This window comes from Chlamydotis macqueenii, chromosome Z (assembly GCF_036417535.1).
Source record: "Chlamydotis macqueenii isolate bChlMac1 chromosome Z, bChlMac1.mat, whole genome shotgun sequence".
In the NCBI taxonomy this organism is placed as follows: Eukaryota; Metazoa; Chordata; class Aves; order Otidiformes; family Otididae; genus Chlamydotis; species Chlamydotis macqueenii.
In genome coordinates this window covers 67,180,019-67,196,527 of record NC_141593.1, presented here as the reverse complement: position 1 = coordinate 67,196,527, position 16,509 = coordinate 67,180,019, and the positions used below count along the sequence as shown (strand labels likewise).

Genomic DNA, 16,509 nt, shown 5'->3' with positions numbered 1-16,509 from the left:
TGCTGTCAGAGTAAGAGCTTTCAGGCAGATCACCACATCTCCAGTCTTCCACTTCCTCACTGAAAAGTAGATTTGGTTTTCCCCCTCTCTTTCCAGACCTTAAATAAATCCCTTTATGAAAAAATGAATGTAAATCTTTTCCATCACAAAAGAGAACAGAACAGTAATGTATCTTTCATGTGTGTGTACATCCATGGGCAGGCAAACAAATTAGACATCACAACCTGATTTGTAATACAGGACATTTTTCACGTACCAAGATGAAAGTGCAAGGCTCTAGATTATACTTAGTATGTGATGGAAATCATTCTTCCAATTCAAGCCACTTTCTAGACTCCCTGCTTGTTGGTCTACTTTAGAATCATAGAATGCTTTGGGTTGGAAGGGATGTTTACAGGTGTTCTAGTCCAACCCCCCTGCACAGAGCAGGGACATCTTCAACCAGATCATGTTGCTCAGAGCCTCATCCAACCTGGCCTTAAATGTTTCCAGGCATGGGGCATCAACCACCTCTCTGGACAACCTGTGCCCGTGTTCCACCACCCTCATTGTAAAAAAATTTTCCTGTCTGAATCTGCTTCCCTCTATTTTAAAATCATTACCCCTAGTACTGTCACAACAGGCCCTACTGAAGGGCTTCTCCTCATCATTCCTACAAGCCCCCTTGAGGTACCGGAAGGCTGCTGTAAGATCTCCTCAAAGCCTTCCCTTCTCTTCTTCAAAAAAAGCCCCAACTCTCTTAGCCTGTCCTCATAGGAGAGGTGCTCCAGCCCTCTGATCATCTGTGTGGCCCTCGGCTGGACCCTCTCCAACAGGTTCACGTCCTTCTTATGTTGGGGGCTCCAGAGCTGGATGCAGTGCTCCAGGTGGGGTCTCACGAGGGCAGTGCAGAGAGGCACAATCCCCTCCCTCGACCTGCTGGCCATGCTCTTTTTGATGCAGCCCAGGATGTAGTTGGCTTTCTGGGCTGCAAGTGCACATTGTCAGCTTGTGTTGAGTTACACAACTCAACTTTCTGACTTACGTGTTCATACAAAGAGAGAGGATACACACACAAGAGTATGTGGCCTGCAGGTATATCCTGGACTAAAACAAAAAGAAGAGCAGCTGAGAAACACAGGAACTACTACAACTGTGTGAGGTACACGAGCTCGAGGTCAAACCTACACAAACCCACTGGAAAGTGCATGTACAAATACGTAAGAAATGGCAGCATGTGTGAACAGTAAGCACAGAATAAACTCAGAATACAACTTGATTCTAAGCAAAAAATTGAGAGGAGGAAGAGTAATGAGAAATCATAATTGAATCCAATATGAATTATTCTATAAGAAGGAAACGCAATTCAGTAACTCAGGCACAAAAGACCTATTTCTAGGGTACAGAAAACGTTCTGTCTTATAAGTAAGATGTCTTAGGTCACAGTGGTCTACCCTAAACTAAAAAAAAAAGCTAGCCAGACATTCATGAATTTCCCAAAGGCCACAATTTAGTCACATCCATCATAAAGAATCTGTCCCAAAGCAAAGCATGCAAACAGACTCAAGTATAAATAGTATTTTAATGCAGCTCAACTGAAGAAGTTCATGTTATTTAAAACACGAGAAGGAAAAGCATTAGTTCTGTTACTCTGTTCTTCAAACACTTGAAAATCATTACAAAATTCAGTCTTCTTAAAATCATATGTGAAAACAGATAATGAAATTAAGAACAGTGCCTTAATGAATGATCTTCAAAAATGAAAGCGAACAGAGACACATGTAAGTAGAGTAATTCCAGCAGAAATAATGAATGAGAAAATACACGCACAAGACTCTCCTTTCCTTCCCTGGAAATAGACATGAACTCCCTCCTTGCTTAAAAGACAATCTTGCTACCATCTTTTTACAACTACAATATAATCATTGCCTAATCATTTTTCATAATTGACTCAGTTTCCTATCTCAAGTAGACAGGTGCTGAGAGCTTGTCTAAAAAAGCTAAGAAGACATAAAAGACTGCAAGATGCCTGTTACTGGGAGTATGAAAGGAGCAAGATTTCAATGATCCATGAAGGACTTCCTAGATGATCTTTACCATCCACAAGATGATGGGCAAAACCAACTTTGTGCTCAGCACAGAACTATTTTTAAAAGATGCTACCTGCCAGGAAGAAATGTAAGCTTTTAAGTCCCAAGTTCTTGATTTTTTTCTTTAAAAATATTATGGATATAATATACCCTCATTCAGGAGATACATAAATATAGATATAGATATTCAGGATATAGAAACAGCTGGCTCAAAATGCGTTTACAAATTATTAATGTCGAAAAAAAAACCCCTAAATTTATTGCCAGCATTTACATGCTTATTGTAAATGCTTATTACATGACTTATGCTTATTACACAGACTACTATCCTTGTCAGGAAATTTAAGTCTGTTAGGCAGTGTTCATCCAATTGTCTGGGGCATATCTCTTCACAGTAGTTGAAACTCCACAGCTAAGATTTCTCAAACTCTCAAAATGTGAGAGATGTGTGGATTTCAAGGAGACAAAACATCTGGATTTGCTCTCAGCTGGGGAAACAGACTAACTGACTGTGCCTTTGTTAAAGGATGCCATATGAAATCTGAGACAACAAATGAGGCCACCTCCAGTACTTTAACAGTAAAAGACTTCTGTAAGTCAGCTTCCTTAGAGCGTCTGTGCTTAAGGCATATCTTGCACTTATACAGTACCACTTAGTCAGAAAACCACCAGAGCCAAAAAACGCTTCTCAGACTTAAGCTGGCACATAAATTGAGATCATTGCACCCACCATGGAAATACAACTGTCTGTTTTAACAACGTACATGATTACAAAATAACCAGACAAATTAAGAAGCAAATTATACACCTGTAAAATTATACATAGTTTTTATGTAAATTAAGTTGCTTGTACAGATAATGCAATTCCTGAAAGATAAGTCACAGAAGTTATAGGGACACTGCCAGAGGGATTATTTTAACTGTTCCCCTTCCATCTTAGATGAGTTGAAATACAAAAAAATTTAACATATTATTTAAATGTTCGTTATTTGGTGAGCTTTGCCGCACGATCACTGTTGGCTTTTCAAGTTTCACTTAATTTCAACCACAAAAATACTTCCTTTTCTTTTTTTTTGGCTTCCATAAAAGCACAATATGGAGTGTTTGCAAGGACGAAGACTCCTAATGATAGAGCAACGCCTACATTTTACTGCTTATTGAAAAAAAAGTAACTACCAGATATAAAATGGCTTGTGTGGCAGGATCTTTCTTTTAAATGGAAATGACCTAACCTTTTACACTTAAACCTTTTTCTGGGGTTATGCATGTGCATTTGTTAAGCACTAACTCAGCAGAGAGGAAAACATGCCAGCTGCCAAGGCACAAATACCACTTCACATAGCACCTGCTGCAAAGCATTCTCCAGAGCTCTGTTGAGTAAGTGACCTGATGCAATCCTGCAGAGTTTAGGGAATATCGCAGGATGATGGATTAAAGAGCTATGCGTTTACTCTGAGTACGTATCCAAAAATTACCTCCCTTCTGAGGCAGCTTATTAGTTTTTACAAAGCTACATGTAATCATGAACTCATGGACACTACTTTTGAGTGACAGCTAGGAAACTTCTGAAAATGAATGTTCAAATCATTACTGTCATTTCATTAAAAAAAAGTCATTGCATATCCTAAACAGTAGGCTTTAGAAAACAAGAGATGTTTTGCCTTTCATGAAGCTTAAAAATCTTAGATTTACTATTAAAAATACTGTAATACTATCAATCCCAAAACCACCACAAATCCCCAGGCCGTCATAAGCAGTCGGAAGAGAACTGGTTCCACCTAGAGGCTGAACAGTTACCGACACGCAGAAAGCGTGCACATTTCTCACCTGTTACAATTTGTGGCTCCAACGGGAAGAATTATACCAGCACAGCACTTCGCAGAGTACCAGTAATAACCTAATATACAGTCTAACAGTATAGGGATTGTGCAGAACTGTTCTAAACAAACAGTGAGCTAAAAAATGACAGATTTTTTTTTTTTTATCACAGCATTTTAGTGCTACACAAATACATTGCTAAACAGTGAAGCCAAGACTCTCCCTAAGAATCTTATTTGCTCAAATGCTTTTTATGTTTTGTATTCTACCAATTCGAGACGAAGGTATCTGTCTGCGGTACTTGCAGGAGTCTCTGTACTTTGGATCCTTGCAGATTTTAATGATATCTGTTGTCACAAACACCAATACAAAGTATAGTTGTGGTATTATCTCCACAGTGGAGAGAACTCATACTGAAAAAGTGACCTAGCCTCCAATAAGGCTGGGAATTTAACCCAGCTCCCCTAAACACCAATCTTATGTCTAACCCTCCAAATTACCTTTTTCCCTGCTGTGCCAAAATGACACTTCAAAATACTGCATCCCTTCTTTTGCTGGGCTGTCAAACCTTATGAAATTTGCGAAAACAACGAACAATTTTGAAAAAGCACTTTGACAATCCACCATAGAACACTGAGATCAACAATGTTGTTTCACTTGAGCATCTTGCACCCAATAGGTGCTTTTGTAAATAAATAAGATAAATGGCAGGACCTACCTGTGATTGGTGTTGTCATGGAAACGAGCAGTGAAAAATTCAAAGCTACCATGGAAATATTAACAGAGTAATTGGTGCCTGGCTGCAAATCAAAACAAACTTCTGGAGACGGCTTGTGTGTGGCAAGGTTGAAGGTCATTTCATGAAAGAATTCCTTCTGATACCAGCGCTGGCCTTGCACATGAAACTGCAACCAAACAATCATGGCATGGAAATTGCAATGTTTTAACATATCACTTGCATTCATCAATTCATCTAATCTCTAAATTAGAAGAAATAGTAGAAAAACACATCACTGCATAACGAATGCCAAAAATGTTGGCACTGACAGTTATTCAAAATCAAATGCTTCCGAAATTTGACAGGAATTGTAGTCCCTCTTGATCAGCTCTGACATTGTCCTAGTTCTTTCATTTCTCCTCCTTCTAGTCTATTCTCTTTTTACCGTACTCTAATTTCCCCCAAGTCTTGGTTTCCTGCTAACATACAGGCTTCCAGGAACAGTGCACTTTCATTAGAGTATACCCTTATGGTGCAAAGTCATGAGTTACAAAAGTAAGCTCACATGAACACCTCTCTGGGTTTGACTCTGAAGATCAAGACAAAATCAAGTCATTTTGACAGTCCAGGGCCTGTCTACAGACAGCTATGTTTCCAGGCAAATTTACAAACTCATGGGGTTTTTTTTTGTTTCAGCTGGATTTTGTGTGTTTGTTTTGTTGTTGATGTCCCAAATGATCATGAAGTTATTAACTTAAGGCCTCTCCTGATCATTCCTCTGTTAATGAAAACTGCAATGCTCACTGTATTTTAATCATGTGCTAATTTTCTTTTAAATAGGTCCTATGTCTGTAGATAATCTCTGAGCACCTCTTAGCACATGGAGATTTGAGACAACAGCAAGTGGTCAAAACTCAACAGAGATAGTTCATGTAGAAATGCCCTGCAGGGTCGAGGGAATACTGAAGGCATATCACAAGGCAGAATGGACTGACTCTTGTAGAATTGGAACAGAGTTGTCTGAGGCCTGAACATGACAAAGTTGAAAAGTACAGATGGCAAAGGCAAGATAGAGTAGAACAGGGGAAAAATAAGCAAGAAAACAGCAGACTACGAAAGAGCATGGTGGCTTCTTTCTTTTTTGAAGGCTGCTATGCAAGCTTACTCCCTAGGCTTTTATGAGAGACATTATTAGAACGAGGAATACTGCCAGAAGCGATTGTTTGAAAAATTACAGGCTTTTTCACATAGGTGATTGATATAAATTGTTTTCTAGATTCAAAATATAGATTGTCACTTACTGAGTATCTGTCTTCCACATCAGTTCCCCTGACATTTCTCCGCCATTTCAAGCAGGTACCATTAAAAATTAATACATTATTGAAAGCTTCCTTTACTGTAGAGACAATAAAAAATGGAACAACTTATTACAAAAACTTAATCTTCTTCAACTTAATTTAATATGAGTAGCTGAAAATAAAAAAAAATGTTTTATATTTTAATTCTCTTCTGAGAAGGCGGTAGAATCTCATTTGTTTTTAAAGAACAAACACAGTAAATAAAGCATGAACATTTTCCAGAGGAAATGGCTTTTAGAAAACCCAAGCATGCTTTTCAGGAAATCAAGATAGGATTTATCTGTCCAGACCTAGGGAGGTTACAGTAACAGAAAAGATACAGGGGTTCAGACATTCTGATGGAAAATAAAGTTATCATAGAATCATTTGTCACACTTGATGTCCTTTAGGGAGAAGCACATGAGAAAATGCATTTTTATGGATTCCAAAGGCAATTATTTCTCAAGGTCTGTGCCATCAGAATTAGTATGTCAGAAGACAAGCTTAAAGTTTCCATGACCAAAATACTACAGAAACCTGCTGTTAGAACATGCCTTCTCTACAATTACTGAAAAACTGCCAGAACACTGCTCATCACTGCTCAACACAGGAACATTATCTGTGATGCTCACATCACTTGGATTAGTATTACACAGCTCAGCAACAGGGAATTCTCCCACAGGCAGAGAATCTGTTTTCAAGGCAAGGAGTGGAAACCAGTAGGCACTGTAGCAGGGACTGAAATTCCAGCATGTAGCCAGGAATGCCACTGCACCAACCCTGCTTCAGCCAGAAGAGAAATCCTGAAGAACCAAGTTTACCAGATCTTTCTGAAAGGCACTTATTGCCACTGTTCTGTTTACTCATAGATTCAATGGCCATACTGAGCAGAAAGAAAAACATCTTGCAGAACAACAGGATGCTGATGGTGGCTACACATGTGTAGTTAGCATAAAGAACAACATAGTCTAGGAGACATGCTGTTACACTGTACGCTAGAGTCAAACCAGTGAACTCTGCAGCACAGTAAGTTCTATAAGCACAGAGAATACAAAACACAACATACCCTTTGTCTGAACTGCTACTGTAACTGAGACAGCAATGTTTGTGGAAGAGACGGTAGTAATATTCACCACGTAGTTACCGCCAGAGTTGAGATCTAAACACACCTTTGGATTATCTTCACTTGTAGTGATGTTAAAAATGGCATCTTCTGAGAACATCTTCTCGTCCCATCTTTGACCCAGTATATGAAACTATTGAAAGATGAACAATAACAACAGTGCAATTGGTTGTAGCTCTCTGAAACTCAGAATACTAATTCAATTAAACCTTGAGAAGCTAGGATTACATCTGGTTTAGAGTGTCAGCTCAATCAAAAAAAATACACTTGTGGATAACTGTTTTGGTGTAGAAAAATGGCTTAATAAATTAGATATTTAATTTGTTGTGGCTGTTAAAGTTATGAGTATTTTTTCATATATTTCTACAACAAATAGAAGGAACCTATAACGTGGACCCTACAAACACCACCAACAGAAACAGTAAGGTGTAAGTAAATATTATTTCTTTTTTACAGCACACAGCTGGCAACAGCTACTTGCTACTTTCTTCTTTCTAGTTTTTCCCCTCTTGCCCTACAGAAGGAGTAGTAAGACTGAATGTCAACCAGCAGTAAAAGACAAGCTTCCCTAAGATCGTCCCAGTGCAGTGAAAAAGAAACCTGTTGTTTGCATGAGATGAAGGGACAGACAAAACTTACCTAGTTTTGCTCACGACTGTGTTCTGAACTTTACTGCATGCACCTTATGCCTACATCACCCTGAGTTTTGCCTATTCTGAAGTGTCTGGCAGATAGCTGAATTCAGGCAAAAGCACATGCACACAGCACATTACACCAGAGATCCACAGCTTGCCAGTTACCACTGGGTACATGAAAAGCACTGGTTTTGGACTGTTAGGGTAACTGTGAACTTGCCTTTTCCATCTCAGCAGTGCTCAATAAAAGCACTTAAACTAAAAATACATTGGTTTATACACAGGAGAAAGACAGGATGTTTTCCGAAATGTATCACCCAACTTGAAACACTTTTTACACATGAATCTGCCCACCTTTCTTGGGATGTTGTCATTCTCAAGACACGGGAATTCTTATCATGTTGTTTTGGCTTTCAATAACACTGACTAAATGAGTTGTTTCTGATAATTTATATCTTAACTTTTATTCTTATGTTTATAGATAACAAAAAAAAAAGTAGTTACCAAGGTTGCTTTTAATTTCCATGAAAAACAGTTCTAAAATGTTCATATATAAAGTGGTTGAATCTCTTCAGCAAAGGTATAGTATTTCAATATACCTTGCATTTCTAAAGCAAGTTATATCCAGTATCTGCAAGTGATACACTATTTACTTGAAATGTTTGCATCACAGATAGGGACAGAGCCAAAGTTTTGCAATGTTTTCTATGTTAATGTGACCCTGAGTTCTATAACAGAATTTCACTAAAACATAAACTTGTGCTGAAACATTTCTTCATTCAACATCTCTTTTCAAGGAGATGTTTAGGTGATTTACTGGAACGAGACCCCAACAGCTTTTGAGTTTGTCACCTAACTTTAGGACAGGAATTTGTTTCTTTCCTAACACAGCCACCTTCAGGTTCCTACGCAGTTCACGGGGAAGAGTGAGACAAATTGCCACAAAAACAAAACCACAAAACAGATCTCCTCTGCTGATTCACCAAATTAACCAGGACAAAGCTATTCCCAATGTCAAATACTGCCCCACTTACTGTGTACGTTTCCCGCACTCCCAGTCTTCCAGTTTTCCTTTGCCACTTCACACACGTTTCATTGAATATGGACAAATTACTGAATAATTCCTCCTCTGTGAGCAAAATCATGAATGCAAAATGAAAACAGTTATTATTTCTCATGCAAATCTTAGTATGTTTGGAGCAATTGTTTATTTCTTCTTTTTTCTCTGGTGTTTATTTTTTTTTTCAAACAGGAAAAATAAGACAAAGTAGGCAGAAGTTAGGTAATAAGTTTTCCCTTAACTTTGTTGGCTCCTAAAATTAAAATACAAGGCTAACTGAAGAAGTATGCTCTGAGCTAATGACTGTGAAGTCCTTAAATACACAGTCAGCATTACGTAAACTACCACGACTAACGAAAACAAAATACTTGCTAGGCTTGCATTTTAATTCTAATGGCTTTACAGATCTTGAAAAGGACATTAAAACTACATTACAGTTTCCTGACAGCAAAGGAACAAGCTCACTAACTCCATCAGACTGCTGATATGTTCCTACATATAAAAGCATACACTTACAACAGCATTGTTTTTTACACAAGGATCTTCAGTATATACTGTACTAAAGACTAGAATCTTTCATACCGAGTGACCAATCCAGGCAAAAGAGCCAATGAGAAAAGACATTTTGTCCTGCTTCGGACATTCCTCCTAGTCATACATTAAACTTGTACCATATATAAGTATTCCTGTATTCCTGGCCAAATTTTTCATTGATGTGTGCTTACAACACTATTACACCACCAAAAATGAAGAGCAATAAACAATCCCCCAATTCCACTACTTGTGCCGCCCATTCTATATTCTCCTTGAACTTGGGTGCCAGCATCTGGATCTCATGACATGCAATGGTCTGTCTTCTAAAGAATAAGCCACTCACAAATAAACTTGAAGACTCTGTAGACCATTGGATCTCATGGATTAGAAGTCTCATTAAACTGCAAATAAAAAAACTCAAGCAGATTTAAAAGAGCTGTCTGTAAGAGGCTACCAATAAGCCAACAAACTTAGAAAAAAATGCACTTCTGAATACAATAACCTGCATTAAAGCATTTTAAGAAAGCTTCTGTGTTAGATTGGAAAAGAGGTTTTTTGCGGCTGAATTAATATTTTGGTTCATTGTTTTTTGGGATTGCTTTTTAAAAGGTATCGACATTTTTCCTTGGTTTCTAATAAAGAAAATTAAATAACATAGCCACAGTAAAACACTTTTCGGAACAAATACTAGATTAAAAGAATGAAGCCCATGGAACTAAGCATACACTTATAGCAACCAGAGATAAATCCCTCAACATACCTCTGTTAATTTACAGGCTTTTAAGAGCTGGCTTATGCCCCAGAGAAAAAGCACTCAGGAAGATCCACTGCTGTCATCAGACACAGAACAGCTGCCTTCACATGGAAAGACAGCCAAGTATCCTCACACCAATAAGAACAAAGCTCCTTCTGATGACAACTCAAACTGACAGTGAAAGTATTTGCTCCTTTTCTTTCCTTCACCAACCTTCAGTCATTCCTTTGTTCTACTACCATATTTTCTTATTACATTCACTACATGACCAAGGTCACACAAATCCAAGCTCATATAGATTCTAAGCTGAAAAGCCCTTACTAGCAGCTGAAAACATGAAGGGGATTTATACAACAGCTTTGGTAGATACTTCAAAAATATTCACACAACAGTTGGTGTAATGCTCTGCTGTAAAAGCAAGCATAGGCCAGGGCACACTTCTTCTGTATGTAAACTTCACAACCATTTCACAGGGGTCCCCCTGTAGCACAAGGACATAAAGCTGTCACTGAAATAAATGTCTCTAAAACATAGATACAGATGTCTAAAATTTAAATTTTGTCTCTAAATTTCCTAGTCTCTGAAATTCCTATATGCAGGCAGCTATTTAGAACTAAACTGTAACTGTGTATGTATTTTTCAGCACTTTATTTTCCTGTACTTTCCTTTTTTTATTACTAAAACTGTCTTTACACTATTTTCTAACAGTACCTCCCTCTCCACATATTAAAAAAATAGATGTCTCACTCACTAGATCAGTATATCCCAGCTAATTTTAATTCTCCCATTCCAAACTACCATTAAATATGGAACTGGTGGACAAGAAGCTCAGCATCAGCCAGCAATGCACCCCTGTGGCCCAGAAGGCCAACCGCATCCTGGGCTGCATCAAGAGGAGCGTGGCCAGCAGGTCGAGGGAGGTGATTCTCCCCCTCTACTCTGCCCTGGCGAGACCCCACCTGGAGTACTGTGTCCAGTTCTGGAGCCCCCAACATAAGAAGGACATGGACCTGTTGGAGAGGAGGAGGGCCAGAGGAGGGCCACGAAGATGATAAAAGGGCTGGAGCACCTCTCCTATGAGGACAGGCTGAGAGAGTTGGGGCTGTTCAGCCTGGAGAAGAGGAGGCTCTGGGGAGACCTTCTAGCAGTCTTCTAGTACCTCAAGGGGGCCTACAAGAAAGATGGGGAGAGGCTGTTCAGTAGGGCCTGTTGTGATAGGATGAGAGGTAATGGTTTTAAAATAGAGGGAGACAGATTTAGATTGGATATTAGGAAAAAAATTTTTACAATGTGAGTTGTAGAACAATGGAACAGGTTGCCCCATCCCTGGAATCGTTCAAGGCCAGGTTGGATCAGGCTCTGAGCAACCTGATCTAGTTGGGGATGTCCCTGCTCCTTGCAGGGGGGTTGGACTAGATGACCTTTGAAGATCCCTTCCAACTCTAACCATTCTATGATTCTATGATGAAAGCTTCCTCTTCTGCAGAAGAGAAGAAAAAGAGCTTAATCTGCATGTCCTCTAAAACAAATTTCCTCACAAATGGCTGTGTGTTTCATTGTATTTAAATGTTCCTTATTATTATCATTATCTGTTTCACAACAATGTCTAGGAACTCTGCTGTATTAAGACTTCTGTACCAACAAAGCCCATATGACTATGTGTAGTTGTCATATTTTTTAAATTAGATACATTTTTTATTAAAAAAAAACAGATGGCAAAAATAGCTCATTAGAGGGAATACATATCCATGAGGTCTGAACGAAAATGCATAACAAGAAAGAAAAATGAAAAAAGTAATCTCTGAGACTGCTCAGCAAGAATATCTGGCACTTGATTCATGAGTTTATAAAATGTTTAGTGAAAAAATAAAGCAAAATAAAGCGGCGAACAGTAAAAAAGTTATTATGCTAGGCAAGGGAAAAATATCTCTTACAGTGGCCTCTTTGGAGGGAAGAGGGCAGAACTAGCAGCATTTTTTTTCTGTAACTACATCAATTTTTCCATCATGCTTTCTGAACTTTCAGAAGGACAAGGCCACTATGCTACTACACATACATCCACAGAATAGCTGGTAGACTTTTTCTCAAAACTTTCCACTCAAAACAGGTAGGAGTGAAAGAGGATGAAAAGCTGTAACATGCATAGAACAAACACCACAACAAAGTCTGGGGCTTTCTGAGGAGATTGCTTTTCCTCCCTTACTCTTACTGATCACACGCTCTTTGGAAAACCAAATGTACAGAAAGTGCTCGGTTAAACATGAATCCTAGTAGCCTAAATACAGTATCCAATAACAGCACAAAGGTATCTCTGAAAGAACTATTGTCACACCCGATTTGTCAGGTTCCCTAACAAGTCAGTTCTCCTGTGAAATTTAATGGTGACAGTGACTTCCGGAGCTTGGGAACTCCCAATGTGAAACGGACTATGCATGCCTAGCCTCAGAGTGACATCTTAGCAGACAGTAGCATCCAGGTCTTCTACCTGATTTTGATCAACAGCTTTCAACACCAAGCCTAAGATCTGCTGACAGTCTTTACCATCTAACACTACTTTGGAAGGCTCTCACAACTGACCAGTAAGACTGCTGTGCTGTCACATTCAGCATTAAAGGGACGAGGTCAATTTTCCCTTTTGACTACAACAGCTGTTTCTCACTGTCTGAATTTTGGAATGCTTTACCAATAATGTGCACTACCTTTCCGAGCAGGTCAGATTCACTCCCTCCTCCAGCCTTTATACATATCCATGGACATTTCCCAGCCATGTACAGCAGTTACTTCTTTTGCAAGGACAATATTTCACTTAATACATAAAAAACCACCTTAATAAAGGCTGCATTAAAAGGAGCGTGGCCAGCAGGTCGAAGAAGGTGTTTCTCCCCCTCTACTCTGTCTCTTCCAACCCTAACCATTCTACGATTCTATGATTCTATGTATAATAATATAGTGAATAGTGGTACTGGAGACTTATTTAAATACCGAGAAGTTATTCTTTAATGTAGACTTGTTTTTTCTTTCCCTGGGATAAAAGTAAGGAAATTGGACAAACTGTCTTTCTTAAGACATCATATTGTTGCTACCCACACCAAGAGATGTTAAACATACTCAATACTAACAATCCCCAAAGCAAACAGACATAGAGAAGGAGTCTTCTAATGAAGGAGTTTTCTAGGATCAGAATAATGAGCAGCAGCCAACCCAGCCTACGGGCCCACAGCTGGGAGCAGAGCCAATTGTTACAGAAAGGATAGATCACATACTGTGAAAAAGCTCTCCATAACAAGAATACCTTTAGGACTTGGGACTGGGAAATTGGAAAAAGCTTAATGAATAGTAGAAGGGAGGACTCTACAATCAGGATGAAGAGAGCTGCAGTAGATAAAGGTACTATTTCCCTTCAAAATAGCCCTAACAATAGTACAAGTAACAGAAAACTGCCCCTTTTGTGCATGAACTGATTCCTTCATAACTGTGAAGACTGGAAAAGTATCCAAAAAAGTTTCAGAGTTGCACATGGCATTAAGAGCAAAGCAACTCGATACGCACCTATTCACCATAATTCATCTTAACTTTCCCTGGCAGCCCAAGAAATAAGCTCTCAAAAGTTAAGCACTGTGTGTGCGTATGTGTGTACATATATGCACATACACAATCTACACTTATTACAAGGGGAAAAGATTTTACGTCAGCATCTGTGTTAGCCCTTCCTGACCTTTTACTATCAAGCATTTGTATCAAAGCTCAAAGAAAGACAAAACAAACTCATTTACACGTTTTAATTTCAGACACCCTCCAGTTGCTCTCCCTGCCCTTCTCAAAATGACACTCTTCGTGGACTTGGTAACATTATGAAATACATTCCGTGCTGTGCCATTTGCAAGTGCAAGGCATCTCACGAGCAAGCATCTCAGACAGATAGCCAAGGCACAAATCACCTTTTTTTCTGAGCTTCTTACAGCCATGATAAATTTTTAAAAAGTCCTCATCTGTGGAATCCACTCAAAAATTAAAACATGAGCGGGAAGGCTTCATTTTGTAATTTCCACTTTAATAAAAAATGCAACTGTAAGTCTTATGTTACCCTATGTCTCATTCTGAGCCCGCATCCAAAACAACCTCTCTCGGTAAGATAAACACTACTACGAAAAATGCTCAGCTTGACAATTTCTCCTCTGAAACTCACTTGGGAAAATCAAGCTTCTTGTTCCTGACAATCTTGTATTCCACCACTGTATGCTATAGTGCTTTACAGCCAAAGCCCTTACCCGAAACAAACTGAAACATTATTCCCATAATGGGATCCTGTTTTCACTCTGAGAAAAACTTCCCGATTTACCATGAAATCCCACTACAGCTCAACACAAGGTGTGCCTGGAATAACAGCACACCATTTTTGCAATGAAAATAAATGAAATCATGCATTCTGACCCCACAGTGGGAAAAGAAGTTCTTCCAGGACAAGCTGTACAGAATGTCCAGACTCACACACTCAGCATACTGGACAGCAGGCATTTAATTGCTAGTACGTCCTTTAAGCCCTTGAGTTTATGTATACAAATCAAGGGTTGGGAAAGAGTGTAATCTAGTTGACTACTGCCAGACTTCACTGCTGGTGGCTTAATCCAATTAGCATCTGTCAGTAAAATTAATTTTGTTAAGCATTTTTTTAATATTTAAACCCTTTAAATGATTAAATATACTTATGCACACACACATTTGCTATACACCCTAACAGACAGTGCAACGGACAACGCAAATAAAGGGCATTCCACAGCAATCACTGCCTAAGAAATGAAGAAGGGATTATTTGCCAAAGCAAACATGCTCAGGGGAAATTCTTGACTTCCTTACTTCTAATGAGGTTTTTCAGGCAGCTGGAAAAGACAAATGGTTTTCTGACTTCTATAATAAATTATTTTGGAATGGTACATGATTTTATCTAATTTTAATGGGAATTACTGATTAATTACACACACCCTTAAGATCTGAAAGGCATCATTACTGAAACAGAAATTTCATTTCATTTGAAAGTAATTTGTTACATCTAATAAGTGTGAAAAATGTAGAAGTTAAGAAGCTGAAGACCTTTGTACTAATTTCCTATTCATGATTTTTTTTTTCCGAAAGGAGCCTGGACTAGTTAGGCTACTTTTTAGAAAGTTTTTTCCATTCTACTTGACCAGAACTCTGACCTTTTTGGCCCACTAATCCAGCAGTTATAGCTGGAGTCTACATTTTTGCCTCTGGTAAAGCTCTAGCTGAAATCCATGGTAATCCTATGAGTGCAGTCTGCATGCTTAGGCCCTTCAAAGCTTCAGAGTTCTCAAGACAGAACTCCCAGCATTGCAAAGGCTAACACACCTGCTTAAATTAGCCATTCTACACAAATGATGGCTTCAAACCCAGTACAGCTATCTAAATGGCCTAAATGAAACAATGAACTACGACTTCTAACAACAGCAGTTCCATTTTTGCTAGGGCACTATAAAAAGTGAGAGAACTGCTTTTCTGCATGCTCATTTTATTTGACGTCATGTGTTTTATATTTGCAATGAATGCTCAAGACATCAAGTGAGGCAAGAGAGGCATCAAGTGGCAGCTCTGTGTAAAGGCTTGGTCTGTGAAGTGGTAGCAGTCAAAGACACACTTCTGCTCCTTTTGAAAAACACATGGATGTTACAAAGCTATAGAAACATTACCATCTGTGAAAGATAGCACTGCTACTTAAGAACAAGAGATGGACAGTTGCAGAGCTATCTTGTGACACCTCTTTCTAAGGACACAGAAGAACACTAAGGAGCACAACAACAGTAATCCAAAACATCTGCTACTTTTTTTTTGTTATTAAAGTGTCAGTATATCCTGCCTCCAAGCCCACAGTATGACAATACCTTCATTACGAATCTTCCTTCTTTGGACTCATTCTTTTATAAAAAAATCCTTCTGGGCTGAAATTCAGACACCTAGATCTAGGCTGGAAAGGCAACCATGAACAAATTTTACTGAGCATTACGAGAGAATAAAAAAAATAAAAAAATAAAAAAATAAAAAAAAAAAAGAAAAAGGAGTTTTGAATTCCATTGCCCCTACTTTCATTGTAGTGCACTTTTCAGTATTAGGCCCACAACAAAATGCTGTTAAATGTCTTCTGCTCATATGGTAATGTGCCCCTGTCTTTTAACACTGAAGGTTCTCCGTGCAGCAATTAAATTCCAGTTGTGTCAGTCCCTTCCTGTTCGAAATAAAAAGCAGACAGCTACAGAAAGATCTGTAGCATCCACTAGAAACTGTTGCACAGTTAACATTCTCTTCTGTGACCTTTCCATCCAAAAGTACCACCATGTTCCCTACATTGTAAATTAAAAAGCAGTTTCTTGCTTTCATCCTTCTTCCTGTTCCTACCTTCAGAACAGGAATGAGAAACTACTTAAATAGCACACCCCACAGCAACTTCCTAC

At 38.7% G+C, this 16,509-nt stretch overlaps 1 protein-coding gene across 3 annotated transcripts in view; it reads right to left on the bottom strand.

The window, feature by feature from the left end:
• The window catches only part of SUSD1 (sushi domain containing 1), a 45,842-nt gene that overhangs the window by 18,872 nt on the left and 10,461 nt on the right, over positions 1-16,509 (bottom strand). For all 3 annotated transcript variants that reach the window (XM_086770893.1, XM_086770895.1, XM_086770894.1), the window contains exons 8-11: positions 8,735-8,829; positions 7,009-7,198; positions 5,907-6,001; positions 4,606-4,792 (exon numbers count right to left, since the gene is read on the bottom strand). In XM_086770893.1, the coding sequence (XP_086627019.1) occupies positions 4,606-4,792; positions 5,907-6,001; positions 7,009-7,198; positions 8,735-8,829 (567 nt within the window). The remainder of the gene's footprint in view (positions 1-4,605; positions 4,793-5,906; positions 6,002-7,008; positions 7,199-8,734; positions 8,830-16,509) is intronic.